We start from the raw sequence: 17997 nt of genomic DNA, 5'->3' as shown, positions 1-17997 counted from the left end.
CAAATGATAATGGGATAAAAAAAAAAAAAAAAAGCACACGGACCCCCCATTTTTGTGGATGTTTTAGAAAGAGAAACATAGTTTCTTTTAATTCATTAAATATTAAAAAGTTTAATAGCAGAACTTTTTATATCAAGCGTTTAATCTGCAAAAAATGGTAATGAAATGAGTATTTTTTCATTAAAAAATAGGGGGTAGGGGTAACTAAACTCGGCTTTCTGAGTTAAAAGAATAAGATTAAGAAATTTTACTTCCAGAATTTAAAAGAAAATAATATTTTCATCAATTCTACAAACATTCATACATATCTGATAACACACTTGGAAGAAATTGTATGAATTTATTCTGCAAATGGTCAAAAACCCCAAAATTACCTAAAAGCCCATGTTGTGGTAAATCGGTATCTTTGACCGATCATAGCACAAAAACGAACACACGGACATATATATTTTTTTTGCATTTTCAACTATGCCATTAACTCCTTTTTCCAAAAATCCATATAAGAAAAAATAATTAATACAGGATATTTTTTACATCCTTAAGGATCCGCGTACCATTGCCACGAAACGTAGCTGTGTATTGGATTTGTTTCATGTATGGCTATAGCTTTGATAAATCAGTCCTAAAACGAAAAATAGAAGAATAAAAAGCTGAAATAAACAAAATGTAATCCAAGACAGTACGTTCTTATAGATATAAATCTTCTGCATAATTAGACGGGGATTCGAACCCTGGACTTCAGATTGTTATACTTCATGTATCGCGCTAACCGATTGAGCTACCTATTCAACGAAAGTTTCATGGCCCAACTGCGCTGCATGTATATCCAAACGGACGTTTATGGGTGTTTGTCGTTTGTATGAAACACCACAGTGCAGTTGGACGTGGATCCTTCAGGAATCGAGACTTGTAGTGGTTCTTTTTTATATCTAATAAGTCTGTTACATCGAAAATTCAAATGGTTCTACAAATGACAGACTAAGTACATACAAAGAGCTAGAAATGCACGTGTTAGGGTACTACAGTCAAATAACATCACTACATCCAGCACTAATTGGGTCGTAGCAATATCCAGCACGGCATATGAAGACACAGTTCCTTTTTCAGTGACTCTGGGGTCTCTGTTTTACTAGTCTGACACTCTTTTATATTTGTCAGGCAGTGGTTCTCGGGGGTGTCCTTGTGAAATATTTGGCAAGTAATGCCATATTATTCTTGTGGCGAAAGTGTGTAAAAGTATAGGTTAAAACGCAATTGACAGCTAACATAAAAAAATACCCACACTATCAACATTTTCTTCTTTTAACATTACAAGATCTTGCCTTTTAAATACACAATATCTTCCAATACAACATGTTAAGTACTAAATTCTGCACTCTACCGAATGATCTTAAGAAAACCTCCTCCTTGTCGAGTCGGTTGGAAGCGGCAAGTATTTTACTGCGGTGACAAGATAATTACATAGTAAGACCAATTATGCTTTTTATTTTAATTAACAGGGACAACATACGGTTCCCCGTCGTTAGTAGTACACAGCAGTCGAAGACGAGGCCACTGGACGGAAACAAGCATGAGTTCAAGGGGGATCATTCCTAGAGCAAGGATCAAAACAATAAAAATAACATTTGTTATTGTTTTAGGTGAGCAACTTCATCACATCCATAAAGCATATTTTCCAATTTATTTTTACTTGAAATATGCTGGTAGTTTCTATGAATAGTTAAGATACATAAAAGTTGGCTAAGTCTTCTACGCCTGATTCCGTTTCCTGTTTCATTGATTTGGCTTATTCATATTTTGCCGAGTTGATGTTCTGTAACAATCACATAGGTCAATTAAGTTACACTTTAATAATCAAAATATCTAAAAATCATTTCAAACTGTATCGTGACAAACTTATTTTACAAAATCTACAGCAATAACTTTATGAATTAATTGTTTTTTGTGAATTTTATTTGATATTTACGAGAAACAAAAGACTTTCTAATTGATATTTTTCATTTATATCAGCGTTTGTCCTTTGTTGGAATCCATTTTACAAATTCTGTGGCATTTCTTTAATGAAGTTTTCGAATCTGTTTTTTTTCCAATTTTATATTTACGAGATTCCATTTATTTCAGCGTTTGTCCTTTGTTGGAGCCCATACTTTGTGTATGACCTGCTGGACGCCTATGGCCACATTCAACATGGGACACCGCATAGCGTTGCTATAAGTACCTTTATACAGAGTCTTGCCCCTCTCAACAGTGCCGCTAACCCCATCATATACATTATATTTAATACTGAGATGTTCGAAAAGTACTGCTGCAGACGATACGGCACCCAGTCGCCCTCTCGAACATCTATCACACAAGTGTAGGCAGGTTTTAGATGAAGTGAATTTGCAGGATTGGAGGATATGCTCTATGGTGTGGAGTTTGGTGAAATGTAATGAATGCAGAGGAGGAAACAAAGTGTGACAGCTAAAGAATATGTAGGGGAAATACTCATTACTGGCGAAAGACCATGAGACACGTGCGCTAGTGTCTTGCGTGGTCAATAGCTGGATGGGTGCCCGTCCGCTTGGTACGTTTTGGTGGCAGTGTTGGGACCCTTGGGTTTCTTGTAGTTGCGTTTGTACACAGGCAGGACCCTCGGAATTCCCACGCCAATCTCCACGGAGGTTCAAAAAAGTGAACAGTCGAGATAAATGAGGGGGAATATTACCTTTCTGGCGGGTTAGATTTCAAGCAATTCGCTCAATAGTTCAGCAACGTCTAGCGTCGTCAGTGACAGGCTGGGTACTCATTAGCATATAACAATATATTACAGGTGAACGAGAACAGGCGTTCTTTTAACCTGGACAGGCGTTTCTAAGATGTTGTCGGTATGATATTACCTTTTTAAATCCAAGTGTGAGACTCCCAAAACGCATTCTTTGACATCACAATGTAAGCATTGGAATGATGTCTTGTTTGATAATATGGCGCCATATAAAAATGGTTGATTGGCGTACAACCAATGTTACCATTTTTATTAAAAGAAGTTGTAGGTGTTGGATGAGATAGAAATGAGTACTAGATAAATAAATACAGTACTGGGGAGGGTAGATGACAGAAATACTATGGCGAGGAAAGGTCGTATATTAAACAGCTGAACAGGGTGTCTCCCACACCTGACAGATTTATCTCCCATTTTGCCTGTGCTAGATTTATCTGTCTCCGCCCTAGGGTTGAGACGGGGGGATTCCCCTATTCATAACAATGACATGACGTCACTTCAACAATACAATGACGTCACGTCAACAATCCATCAACAAATTGCCTGTATGTGTTTTGGGTCCATGTTTACCTTTATTTCACATTAAAATACTGTTAGATATGGGAAAGCCTCGTCCTGGACAAAAAATCTTAGTCCTCGGGTTGAGATTTCTCTATCTTACACAACCAGTAGCGATAGATTCTATTAATAATCCTACAATATATTTCCGTTTATCTAGTCAGTTAAAACTTAAGGAGTAACTAAACAGAATATCAGAACACTATGGAATAATATGGCAAGAGGGCTACACATGGGGTCGTAATCGTCGACGAATCTGTTTACCGTTAGGGATTGTATAAATGTACTTACAATTGTGTATATCATATATTAGCTGGCCCTTTCTTCATTTCGCTTTATCGAGAGAGGGCGAAAATGAACCCAGGGCAGAAAATTCATTGGTTATTTTACGTAACATGCGAATAGGTCCTTTATGTTTAAAGAAAGAATGTGCTTCAGTTGTAAACGTCTTAATTAAGAGTTATATTTGTGTGACAATCGAACAAAATAACAAAAAAGTTTGTATTTTAACCAATTTGATTTTTTTCCTTCTTTCTTTTTCCAAAGTAATATTAACTTAGCAAAAGATATCCCTTAATTCTGATTCGAAATGTCGAACATATGTTTAGTCAGCGTGGACGATGGGAGATAACTCTGATACACTTCAACTTCCAACTGAGATATCCCTTGTCTCTAGTATTTCATGTAACTTATTATTACTGGAAGCTATCTTCAAACTTATCGAATCTTTAGATCATTGGTCAACTCGTTTATTTCTAAATTTCTAAAAATAAAAAGTATACACACAAGGGGACAAAAATTTAACGTATAATCGACACTTAAAACGAAACTAAAGGGAGGCTGTTACAAAGATTCCACCGCGTAAAGGACTGAAAATATTGAGGTGCTGTAATATGTGGGAGAAGGAAATACAGAAAATACTGACAGCAGATAAATTCTGCGCCCAATCAAACTTTGTGCCTAATTGTATTTCGCTCAGTCAAACTTTCGCCCAGTCAAACTTTGTGCCTAATTATATTTCGCCCATTAAAACTTTGCGCCAATTTGTATTTCGCTCGGTCAAACTTTGCGCCCATTTATATTTCGCCCAGTCAAACTTTGTGTCTAATTATAGTTCGCCCAGTAAAACTTTGCGTCTATTTGTATTTCGCTCAGTCAAACTTTACGCCCATTTATATTTCGCCAAGTCAAATTTTCGCCATATCAAACTTTCGCCCTTCCCCCATAAAATCACTATTCGACCAGTGTTAATTTCGCCTTTCACATTTAATTTATACGTTTATTTACCTATATACAGATGATTATTCCTTATTAAGGAGGGCGTAAAGGGCGAAAATAAAACTGAAGCGAACATTTTCCTGTATACAGTATCTCGTGAATTGTTTTGTAGTGGTGACGCAACATGTGTGCCGATGTTGAGTTTCATCCTATTTTATTGTGTTCACAATATGATTGAACTACCGGGTGAAACTTCGCGGTCATATCAGGCGCCTCAGATCTGTGCTCAAATGTTCTATTTTTAATGTTAACTGTTGTTTGTAATTTGTAGTTTTGTCAGCTTGTTGACACTGTTTTTTTGTCAACAAACGTATGAAAATAAACCTATTTTGTCTGCCTATTGTTTGTTTCTTACATACCTACGGTCTTCGCCGTAGTTATTTTGTCAAATATATAAACATATATTTGTCGTACTTCGTTCTATTTCTGTTCATGGTGTAACCTTATTATTCATCTTCGCCGTAGTTATTTTGTCAAACATATAAACATATATTTGTCGTACTTCGTTCTATTTCTGTTCATGATGTAACCTTATTATTCACTTTTTAAAAATGTTTTTCCAGTTTTTGACGTTATAGCATTTCCTAACGCCTATCTACCTATTTAAGTTGATTGCACTTCATGTCTATTGATTCTACAGCCTCCGTACCATGGAATAAAACAAGTCAATCTCTCCATGCACTAATAGTAAAATAACTTGATTGCACTTAAAATACAACAATTCTTGATAGAACATGTCAGCCAAACTTATTTTTAACCAATTTTGTGCCAAACAAACAAAACAAGTATATCCTACAACATAAATATATCTTCGGAAAGGCTTTATATAAGTTGGAAAACTTGTTCCCAATCCCTTTTATATATTAGATGCAAATAAAAATATGATTAAATAGAAAGAAAAAAAAAGAAAAAAAAAAATCTTTCCCGCCTTTTTTCAATTGAACGGTTCTGCTAAATCTGTTTCCAGTTTTTGTAAATTAATCTAAAATTTTATTTGTATTACAAAGTTTTCTTTATTCACAATATTTATCATGTTTACATGTATGGTTGTCAAAGGCAATGGGGAATTTGCATACACACATGCAATTCAAACACATTCAAGACCCTTGAATAAAAGGATTTTAGAACTGAAATGATCAATTCTTGAAGCGAAGCAAAATATTACGCTAAGCAGGGTGATTAAAAGAATATGCATAAACAAATGTACGACGTATGTTTAAAGACAGTGGTTTTTCTTCAATATATCTAATATTCTTTTGTTTACCTAGAAACTTTCCCCTGTCAAATGATTGCCTTTGATTGTAGAAATCTTTATTGCCCCTATGTTAATTTACATTAACTCATGTCCCATTAATTTACTCCATATGGTTCGCTGTGATAAGTTTACCCTTTTCACGGAAGTCGAAAAAGGGGAAAGTTGAAAACTGTGGCGAAAATGTCCTGGTATACAGTAACAAACACCGCCTAGTTTTGCACTTGTAAACATAAAATATCGCATGTACAAGTAACATAGTTACAGGGTTTATGGTCCTCTAATAAAGATATTGAGTCTGTTCGTAAATCCTCAAATCATATAAAAGATACAAATAAACATTTCATCTTTTTTAAATACAAGCATGACGTTGTTTATATATAAAGTTTACCCCGAGTTAGCCATTCACAAATTACCACTTGTTATCGTGAATTGAACGAAATGAAGTTAAAATATTGAGCAGAAGAATTCCAGACAAAATAGGAAATAGGAATTATATCCAGAATGCTTACATGTTAATGCATGAACACTTAAAACTTATTTCAGAGCATCGAGATGATAATAAAATAAAAATATTTTTAAAAATAAATGCATATCACATACATGAAAATATATTTTATATTATTTTCAACCATTGAATGAATGTCATTACATATTCCTTGCACTCATACGGCCTTTTTTCAGCATCTGCCTTAACTCTCGTAATGATATCATACATAATACTACATTTCTATTTATGAAAACTTGCATCTTGCAATTTCTTCATTTAAGATGTTTGCACAAGGTCATACACCGATTTCTTTCCGTTTTGAAAGAGCATATTGTGATCATAGCATCTGTCTGTACCAGTATCTCAGTCTTTGAAAGCTTCCACAAAACGAATATTGCACACATATCAGATAGGATAGACACACAGTTGTCTGTTCTAGACTTATTTTTTAATGCAACACGTGTAGTGCCTTGTTACTGACAAGATCAAAGGTAACCGGAAGTAATAAATAATTCAATGACCTCTCTGAACACAAACCACATTAGTGTGTCAAACTGTAGTAGAGACCGGAAGTAATGACTAGTTCTGTTAACTCCTCGCAACCTCAGGCACATTTACATCTTGGACCACGGCACCTTCACCTGCGAAATATACACCAAAGTCACCGGAAGTAATGAATAATACAGTGGACTCCCTGTAACCAATGTATATACATCCTAAACCACAACATTCATTTCTCAGGAAAAGAAACACAAGTTGTTTTTTATACCAAACATATGTTAAAGATCCACAGACAAATTCATGTCTTTTCGACGAAAATGTTTCAAATTGAATTAAATGTTGACATATCCTTTCCCATAAACACATCAGGATCTACAACACCTCCTTTGACTTGGGAACTTCACGTTTCTGACGTCCACAACAGGCGAAGATGTTGACGTATCCGACGATATCTGTCTGTCCAGGGCGTCCGCATCTTCCAACATCATTTCACCTGTAAAACAATATTTTTAAAGTGTCTTATCTATAATATTTAACGGTGTATTTTCTATAATACTTTTAAAGAGTGTTATCAATAATATATTTAAAGAGAATATATATTTTGCTTTATATATGATACATGAATGTATAACGATTTTATCTTGCTTAACATTTTATATAATATATATATAAAGAGAACGTCTTACCCAACATCGTAAATAATGTGTCCACATTTTCACCCGTTTTTGCAGATGTTTCAATAAAAGCCAAGTTTTTCTGTGAGGCAAAACTTTTTGCAACCTGAAATTGAAGCAAGAATGAAATCTTCCATATCATACTGCTATTGTTTCCAGTGACACAAAGGGTAATGTTGTGTCATTGTAGCCATACATGATACATGCCTCGTTAGAACCAGTATTACTAATCTTCAATAGAAAAAAGCAATGATATTTTTCTCCGTTTTATTTATTGTTTGTGTAATCAACCGTTATTTAGAACAACTAAGCAGGATTTAAACAATGTTTTTCTTTTCTTTTCTTTTTCTTTTCTACGTATCGGTTTTGTTACGGTAACCATTTAGATAGATAAATGACCATGGTGAAAACTATTACCTGATTTTTGCTGAACCAGGGAAGACACAGTGTTATCATTAAGTATATTTAACTGCATAAAAGTAAGTCTCAAAGAGTGAGGCCATACCCAAAGGCCAACACTGTTACAAATGTAGCATATATATATCCTAATCTTTATGCTCATCGGTTGTATGGTATTGTTACAAAGTTGTCATCTCAACTGTCTCCATTTTATGATGCAGGGCATTTTTCAAAGCAATTCAGATTTAAATTTCTAATATGGTGTTTATCTAACTGGTTATTTGATTAAATCATAGTAAGTTGATATTGGTTGCAGATCTCGCCATAAGATAAGAGACTTAAAACTGTTTTGAAACTATTAAAAATGAAAACGATTTTGTTAATGGAGGGCGGTAACTATAAAAATTCAATATTCGAATGAAAACTATCACATCGACTGTGTTTTTTTCTAATAAGCTTTCGACAGTAAAAAAAACAATTAAAAAAGACCTTTTCTCATGCACCGTTCTCCTACACATTTTAAAACAACAAATCAAACAAACAAAGCGACTGGAGAAATTCTCGCTTGTTTATGTACCCACTATCTTGTTAATGCTCACAGTCCAAAGAAACATCCTTGACTTTTCTTTGACAAAAAACAAAACAAAACAAAACATTTAACGAGATAATTCCACGTTGATGAGAAAGAGACAATATGTAGTAATATTTATTAGAAACAGTCAACAAACTTTCAAATAAAAATAATTGATCGGGCTTTACATTTCCAAAGAAGAAGGTGACAACCAGCTAAATTTGGCAATTCAAAACAGTCAACAATCATATTGGAAATAAGTGCTGTGTCAGGGTATACATTGGAAGGGAGGAAACCTTAGTTATTATAAACAGAACAAAAACATTTTAATGTAGTGTTTATCTGAGAGATATGCGTATAATGATTGGTTTGGAAATAGTTACTGTAAACATCACTAAAAAGTTTCTTGGCAGTGAAAACATGTGTACAACAATGTAGCGATATAGAAAACAGGAGGATACCGAATGTATAAAAACATAAAGGGAAGATATGAACAAAGAAAATATTGTTTGCATTATTTATATCAAATATAGCGAGGATGCTGTGTGGGTTAGGTTACTGGCGACAATATACTGCACACATACTGTATATAACTTTCTATATAGAATATGTCGAATTCCGCATACAGTATATTGTATACAGTTTACGATTTAAATAGGCTGTATGCAGTAAATAACATATTTTTCATAACATACTAAGCACAATGTACTAGATATAACATTTATAATTTCAATAATACAACATACTATAAACAATATATTGCATACAACATACTACATACAACATACAATATACTACATACAGCTTACTACATACTACATACAACATACAACATACAGCATACTACATACAACATACTACATACAGCTTAATACATACAACATACTACATACAACATACTACATACAACATACTACATACAACATACAACATACCACATACAACATATTACATACAACATATTACATACAGCTTACTACATACAACATACTACATACAACATACAACATACTACATACAACATACTACATACTACATACAACATACTACATACAACATACTACATACAACATACTACATACAACATACTACATACAGCTTACTACATACAACATACTACATACAACATACTACATACAACATACTACATACAACATACTACATACAACATACTACATACAACATACTACATACAACATACTACATACAACATACTACATACAACATACTACATACAACATACTACATACAACATACTACATACAACATACTACATACAACATACTACATACAACATACTACATACAACATACTACATACAACATACTACATACAACATACTACATACAACATACTACATACAACATACTACATACAACATACTACATACAACATACTACATACAGCTTACTACATACAACATACTACATACAACATACTACATACAGCTTACTACATACAACATACAACATACTACATACAACATATAACATACTACATACAACATACTACATACAGCTTACTACATACTACATACAACATACTACATACGACATACTACATACAACATACTACATACAGCTTACTACATACAACATACTACATACAACATACAACATACTACATACAGCTTACTACACACATTCTAATACCGTGCACAGTTTTGATTTTCACATTCACATATTACAATTTCGCCAATGCTCGTTTGGGTAGTAATACTTTAATCAGATCTTTTTGTGGTGTAAATGTGCTGGCTGAACGTACCGCCAGTGCTTTAAATCAGTGACGCGATAGTTCAGTGCTAAAGATATTAGCTTAACAAGACGATGACATGTGTTAGAAGGGTGATAGTTAATGCGTTCTAAATATATCACGGCTTTTAAGAGACCAATCCCTTAGTTTTTCTCTCTGTATCGCAAGTAAACGGCATCTTGCTAACATATGAATACGTTAATACATATACGTCTGAGAAGATTTAATAAACATATTGATAAAAGCAAGAGATTAACTTAAATTGCACTAAAAATAGAACTTTTCAATTCTATTTACCATGAAAAACACAGTTTAGTCATGTCCAATTAGGTGCAGATGAGGTGATTATCAAACAGAGCCATCCTTTTTCGTTCAAGTTGAAAAACAAAATTTCCCCTACATATGTGGTTAAAGATTATTGTGTTTGATGTTTTGATTGTGGTTTTATTGAAGTTACATGTTTATCGTACCACGAAACCTACAAAAATAGCATTCTACATATTGTATAGAAAAGTTTACCTCGACGGACACTGCCCTCTGGTCTGATAGGTCCATTTTGTTACCAACTAAGGCAATCTTGACCGACGATGGACTACTGGCCAGTAGGTCCTTCAGCCAGCTAGCAGCGGCATCAAACGAATCCTGGGGATAAATGACAGAAACAGTTTCTATTGTAACATAAATAATACGACATATAAATGTTTTACCTCTCCATAGATTGATACATTAACTACGTATTTAACTGTAGTTTTTTTTCATTTACGCTTTTTGCGAGTCGAGATTACGTCATTTTTCATTTTATACATGCGTATTTTTTTCTAACCAAAACTTGCGACGTTTTTTTTTTAACTTTTTAATCAAAAATCGCACTGTAGTGATAAATATCAAAATACAGAGAGAGGCAACACAATAAACTATAGAGACATCAATCGCAAATATATCATCAACCCTCATTAAATCCACCGGCAAAGCAAGAAGACCCAGGAGGTTAAGCGTTTCATGACCAACATATTTTACTCGATTTGATGTCTGCTGCAGAATTCAGAAAATAACGTATCTCATCCACGAAGTTTGAGGGAGGGATATGGTCAATGGCACCGTAGCGCAGTGGATAGCGCGTAAAGCTACCGACCAGTTTGTAACTGTGAAGTTGGTGGTTCAAAACCGGCTGTCGGCGCATGATGTTGTTTCCTTTGACATGACACTTAGCAGTTATTGCTAATTTCGTATACTTGGAATGGAGTATATGGTCTTGGTCGGACATAATATCGTCCATGCTGTGGTATTCAAGTGATAAAGCACTTTCAAAACATGTCATTTGGAAGCACAGTCCAATAGCAAAGCAAAACACAAAAGGGATCCTCCGGTACATAAAGCAGGCGATAACACCTATGACGGAATGTGTCAGGGTTGACATTCAACAAGTAGAGGTCACTGAAATTTCTCAGTAGAAACTCGGGTCATGTTGACAACTCATCCACGATACTCCATGGGCCCCTGGAATATGTCATAGCAAAATGGAAGACTAAGTGTGTGCCACATTGTTGATGAAACAAAAAGACTAGTTCGATCATTTGATGTACATTAAAATAATCTCGCGATCGCGTAACGGTAAAAAAGCACAGGCGAGTTTCGCTCCTTTGTAATCTTCAAAGGACACGCGTGAACGTAACCCCCGAATATCGAGGATGGCTGACGACAAAAAAAATCTTTAGCATACAGTAAGTCTTCTTCAGTAGAAACACTGGCTTATTGTAAGTCCACAAGAAACATATAGCTAGACAGTTCTGATACTTGGACCGGGCTCTATAACGGCGAATCAACTGGGGCTTGAAAAAGTAAGGATGGTACTTAATAACAACAGTGTTATATCGGAAGTGAATAGACTGCGATAAGAAACTGAAAGGGGGATTCTAAAGTATCTTTAATAGTTAAATTTTATTTTGCAATCATTCCTGATATTCTGTAACTTAAAGTTTAAATCATTATCAATATAAACGAAATTAAGGGATAGGTCAAATATATCGACTCCTTTCAGAAGAATACCAAACATATCTGCTAAATTTGGTACTTATTTTTGAATCCTTTAGAGAATAGATAGTTACCAAATTAAACACAAAATATCACATCGGCATAATTTGTTTTTCTTTCAGTGGTCTGATGTTTAACAAAATCACTCACTTCAATCGACAACAAATACTTAATCTACATTCGTCAGTTTTAGAACAAATAACTGTCAAGTCTTTTTTTTGTGATTTAAGTAATGTATCACGAATGATGTTTTACAATACGGAGATAGTATAACAGAGGCAATTTTATTTGATCGATGCCGCTACGCATGCAATGAGTATCACATTGTGTGTTAAGTCCGTTGTGTTACTCCAGTCAGTTATGTATCTGTTAGACTTTGTCAGTCCCGTTATGGTGTATTTTGGTACGGGTAAAAAGAGATATACATTGTAATGTTTAGTCTTACCATACTTGTTACGTCATAAACAAGGATGGCGATTTTGGCATCCCGAAGGTACATGGGAACCAAACTTCGGAACCTCTCTTGTCCGGCCGTATCCCAAATCTGGAACAGGAAGGTTTTCCCGGACACTTCGATCGACCGGACGTAAAAACTTGCTGTAAATGAAGTAAAACTGAACAGTTATAAAATTTAACGGAAACAATTAAGTGTAATCGTGACGTTTCTCTTAACCAAGTAAAAGCAAGTATTAGAATAGTAAATGGAATCATTGCTATCAGACTGTGTGACATGGCCACATACAGTCTAGCTGTGTCCTTAATGTTATCTATACTGAAGCATGTACCAGGAAATAGTTGCAGGACGTAGCCAATAAATGACAGATTACAATCTCTACAGGTTGAATATCGTCGTAAGGGATCCGTGCACTAAATCATGGTGTGAAATAACGACTCTGTAGAAAAAACGAGGCATACCAAGGGGAGTCATGATCGTAATTAGTGCATTATGGTGTAGCTCATTGATAGGTGCTTGACATTAAATGTCACCTCTACCACATCATGTACTTAACATTCCTTAAGTTGTCTACAAAAAGAACAGCCCTGCTATTGAAAATAACATAAACTGTACCTGAAAATAACAAATACTGTCACAATATTTCGTAAAATAATAAATATGATTTTTTTGGCACAATGTTTCAATCGCACAGCCATCTTAATCAAATGCCTCAATGATTATTTCCATCACTAAGGAAGCTACCTTATGACGTCATAGATGTCATTATGACGTCATAAATTTCCCGTACTAGTTTCTTATCCCTTTTTATTCAATTGGTTGAGAGTGCCATATTTGTTTATATAAAATATCTCCCTCTCACGCCTATACATTACTCCGGGCTTCTTAACCATTTCTATTCTTACAAATTGGAGATCCTTTACTGTGTGTGTGATCCTGCAGGTAGGGCGTAAGAATTGTACCTGCTGCCCCCATTGCATGGTCGTAAGAGGCGACTAAATTTGGGACCTTATCGTTTCTCTTCTTTCTAAATAACTTTCTTCTTCCTATTGTCTCCCTTAACAATGCCTCACCTTTGGCCATTTGTTGAGCTTTTGCCCCTGTGAGGAAGGCTTTGGGTTCTGTCCCATGGCCGAGATATACCAAAGTCTTTAATAATGGTAGTTTTTACTCCTGCTTAACGCTCAGCAAATTAGGAGTGGGACGACTGGTTAGCCCGTTGTCAGTATAATGTGACCGGGTGGGGCGTCCTGCTGCGTGTCTTCGGCAGTATGTTTCAGTGAGGTAGCACTATAAAGTCGGCATCAGTTCCGCGCTATCACAAGAAGACAAACAAGAACATATCGCAGCCTCCCAAAATACACACGCATACACTACACGCACGCATCTTGCACACAGGGGAGGCCGTCCTTAAATGACCTTAGCTTTTGATAGGATGTAAAACAAAATAAAACCAAACCAAACCTTTACTGTATGTCCGTTGTTGTTGAAGTGTAGTGGTACCGAATTAAACGTATCTCCAGATCTAATCATATGTAGGCGTCCTTGAATTATTGCTTTTATCATATTCGATGTACACTAAATATGCACATTTTTACAGATTCGTCCATATATGATGATCGATGTCCTACAGTTAATTTTAATAATCCATCCTCACTCTGTTTCAAACCTGATCCCTTACATAATCCTCAGCAAAAACCTTACAGTTCACGCAGTTCCGTCCACATCCTTTTCTTTTTTATATCTTAACTTTCATCATCTTACTCGTTTTCTGGTGTACATGTAACAACATGTCAGCAATATTTTTATTTCTTTTAAATGCACACAGAGGAACACAAGATTGTCGGAACGGTGTAGAAGATGCTGGTGTTATTGCAATATTTGCAGCTTTTAATATACAAATAAAAAAATAAAAAAAACACTAATAACGGACCTGCTTTTTTTTTATTGGATTTCTAATTAATTAAAAAAACAATTATCGCTGGCTCTGCATTTTGTTTGATCGAACCATCATTTACAATTTTCAATACCATTATTAGTGCCAGTCAAGCAAAGTAACTGTCGAGTTATGGTACTGAATACTCCTGAAATGGAATGTAGATTTGATAAAGTTAAAAGTTCTTTTGATACATAAGTCTTGAACTTTCCTTCCTCAAAAATGCTTTTTATAAAAGAACATATGACTTTTCCATTTTGTCCCTGAACAATATATTTTCGTGTACTTACCCCCTATAGTTTCATTATAAGACTCTATAAACTCGTGTTTAGCATATCTGACAGCCAATGACGTTTTACCAACGCTCATGTCTCCCACGGTGACGACCTTGACCTTCATGACTTCGTGATAATCATACGATGGACCTACGAACTGGGAGTTCCCATTGTCGATACCGGAGGCAATATCACGCTTCAGAATTGTCCCGTTTTCCATGCTCCATGAATGACTTAGAAAGTAAAGGTGATTTTTACTTCATACTTTCCATTCACATCATGTTCTGCAATATCATGGCGTAAAAGTCATCAACTGAAATAACAACAATAGTTTTATCTTGTTAGGCGGAGGTACGTAAGTCGTATAAGATTTACTACGAAGAGCACGTATCATTTAACTGGGAATTGACAAGCATACTCCGGAAAAACCACTTTCTATTTGAGATGCATATCCTTATCTTATATAATCATCATCAGCATTAAAGTGAAAGTAGGAAGTGAAGCAAGCACCAAGATGATTCATTCGTTCTTCAGGAGGAAATTATTGGGATTGGCTATTACTAATGCAATGGAAAATGTTGGCTTTGTTGACCTGACATCATCTGAGTTTAAAAAGAACATCACCACGTCATCGCATAAGGATGTCAAAATTAAATGTAGTGAAAATGACATCGTTCGATGACGGTATCGATAGAGTAAAGAATAAAATATGTCACCAGGTTCTTGCACAAAGACAACTGTGTTGTCATTAGTACAAACCGAGAAATTGCGATCGCTAAATGATGACATCAGTAAAATAATGAATAAAACATCTCTCATCACGTCAGCACACATAGACACCTGTGTTGTCAACCTTTCACGTGGAGGTGTTGTCTCAGGAGAAATATGAAAGGAGTTATACTATGTTTCCACTTCACAAAGAACTTAAAATCGCAACAAAAAAGGTTAAAGCTGATGGTTCATCTTCAGATTGTAATACTGTATTATTTTGAAACATATTAACGATGAATTTAAGATAAAGTAGCTTCTACGTAAACTAACCTGGATATGGTAAAACTGTCGTTGGAATGGATAGCTTTTTCAAGCTAACTAATAGTTTCTGAAACACCGTCACTTCACCTATAAGATGATGTTTTGCAAAACATGGAGTACTTTATCTGCCTTCTGCTCCAATTTGTCAAACACATACTTTTAAATTGCTGAGAATTAATAAAGTGTTGAACCTGTGGTATTATCATAGCATGTATCATTGTTTATTCTTCGTACAAGAGCGCAGGATTTTGCAATATATTCGAAAGAAAAACTTTCAATCAACAACAGTTTGAACATAAACATATTTTCAATACCATACCTAATATCCCACAAAATTCGTCGGCATTTATTAAAGTTTAATGCAAAACTCTTTTTAAATGCATAGTTAAAAAACACTTTTATTTATTTCTCAAAAATTGACATTGAATTCCGTTGTTGTTGTATTTTTATCTTTTTTGTTTTACGGTATATAAATTCTATCATTGAAGGAATAGTTAAAATGATATCATATATATTTATACACATGAAGCATTGGGTGCTATATTATCGATAAGCTTGTAGGAATTTCATAAGCAAGCCCTGTGGCTCAGTATAAAACAGATGTTCTAAATGGAACTCATAAATCGTACCAAGCTGACTCACTATTGCGACAGGTGTCCTCATTGTATCTGACGTCAGCGTACAGTTATTTTTATTCCAGTTCTAATTATATTACGTGCTATGTCATATAAAGAATTTATCGATGAACAATACGTCTGAAAGTATTCCTTGAATAGTAGAAGATTTCGTAAACAATTACAACTTAAGTCAGTCAAATGTACATAAGCTTTGTCAACTTAATAACTGCAAGAAAAAACTTTATTTCATTTTGTATACAACTTCACAAAAATTAATAACACCATTGTCTATATATAAGTTGTATAAGGCTTCAATTTGCTTTAATGCTTAAATGCCAATTGTATGGATTGTTTGCTAATACTAACCCCCGGGGGACCCCTGGCTTCCCTGGCAGGCACTTATTCATATACAGGGTGGTGTTTTTTTACATGCAGGTATATTACGTGTAATGCATTTCCATTCATGTTCTCCATGATCTCATAATTTCATTATACATGCGTAGGTTTGGAAATAGTTACAACTTTTTATGTTTTATGAAAACAGTGTATGTATGTGAAAACCTAGTACTTTCAGTTTTGAATTGGGACAATATATACATATACTCCTCAATTCTGGTTAAAACAATCTGAAAATTTCTTTTACTTTTCGGAACAGTCAGTTTCGTCAATAAATGGTGACCTGTCGATGTTAAACTATCGACGGTAGAAGGAAGCTCGGAGGACAAAATCTGTTTACTATTTAAGGCAATGACAGATTTTTGGTAAACATATAGATTCTAAATGGAAAACCTTCTGTGACTGTGTGTAGAGGCTTTGTACTGATTATAAATATATAATGATATTCGTTCTTTATTCCGTAACGGAAAGTTTTTGAACCTGTCTTTTAACAGGCTAAAATTGACATCACAATCAATATATAACTATTAACAAATGTTACACAATATGAAGCGCAATAGTAGACGAAACATGTTAGGTTTGTTTACTGTGTGCTACGACGATCTGATTTGACACTAGTAGAATTACATTGTCAGCTTAGCCATTAAATAAAACAAAAAATAAATCCTAACGATTCCTATACTGACCAATGGTATATGTATGTACTAAATCTCCAACGTACCATAATAAAGATAAATAAAGAGTAAATCCTAATGATTGTCTGTATACTGACCAATGGTATATGAATGTATTAAATCTCCAACGTACCATAATAAAAATAAACTAAGAGTAAATACTTACGATTGTCTGTACATTGACCAAGGGTGTATGTATGTATTAAATCCCCAACGTACCATAATAAAATTAAACAAAATCCTAACGATTGTCTATATACTGACCAATGGTATATGTATGTACTAAATCTCCAACGTACCATAATAAAAATAAATAAAGAGTAAATCCTAACGATTGTCTGTATAC

General features: G+C 34.6%; 2 protein-coding genes across 5 annotated transcripts in view; one reads left to right on the top strand and one right to left on the bottom strand.

The window, feature by feature from the left end:
• LOC110450774 (cardioacceleratory peptide receptor-like) overlaps positions 1 to 3204 on the top strand; it is an 88532-nt gene extending 85328 nt beyond the window's left edge. Inside the window, exons 6-7 of the mRNA XM_021498480.1 lie at positions 1500 to 1640; positions 2122 to 3204. Coding sequence (XP_021354155.1) covers positions 1500 to 1640; positions 2122 to 2360 — 380 coding nt within the window. The 3' untranslated portion in view covers positions 2361 to 3204. The remainder of the gene's footprint in view (positions 1 to 1499; positions 1641 to 2121) is intronic.
• Positions 3205 to 5543: 2339 nt separating this feature from the next.
• Positions 5544 to 17997, bottom strand: part of LOC110450763 (ras-related protein RHN1-like) — a 13883-nt gene continuing 1429 nt past the window's right edge. For 2 of the 4 annotated variants that reach the window (XM_021498463.1, XM_021498465.1), the window contains 5 exons: positions 14948 to 15245; positions 12713 to 12864; positions 10756 to 10878; positions 7527 to 7620; positions 5544 to 7333 (listed from right to left, as the gene is read on the bottom strand). In XM_021498463.1, coding sequence (XP_021354138.1) covers positions 7206 to 7333; positions 7527 to 7620; positions 10756 to 10878; positions 12713 to 12864; positions 14948 to 15152 — 702 coding nt within the window. In that variant the 5' untranslated portion in view covers positions 15153 to 15245 and the 3' untranslated portion in view covers positions 5544 to 7205. Of the gene's footprint in view, positions 7334 to 7526; positions 7621 to 10755; positions 10879 to 12712; positions 12865 to 14947; positions 15942 to 17817; positions 17989 to 17997 lie in introns of those variants that run through there. The other 2 variants (XM_021498464.1, XM_021498462.1) reach the window with 2 other exon arrangements.

Source organism: Mizuhopecten yessoensis, unplaced genomic scaffold (genome assembly GCF_002113885.1).
Source record: "Mizuhopecten yessoensis strain PY_sf001 unplaced genomic scaffold, ASM211388v2 scaffold5503, whole genome shotgun sequence".
NCBI lineage: Eukaryota > Metazoa > Mollusca > Bivalvia > Pectinida > Pectinidae > Mizuhopecten > Mizuhopecten yessoensis.
Note: the sequence above shows the minus strand (reverse complement) of the source record. Positions and strands in the feature narration are given on the sequence as shown.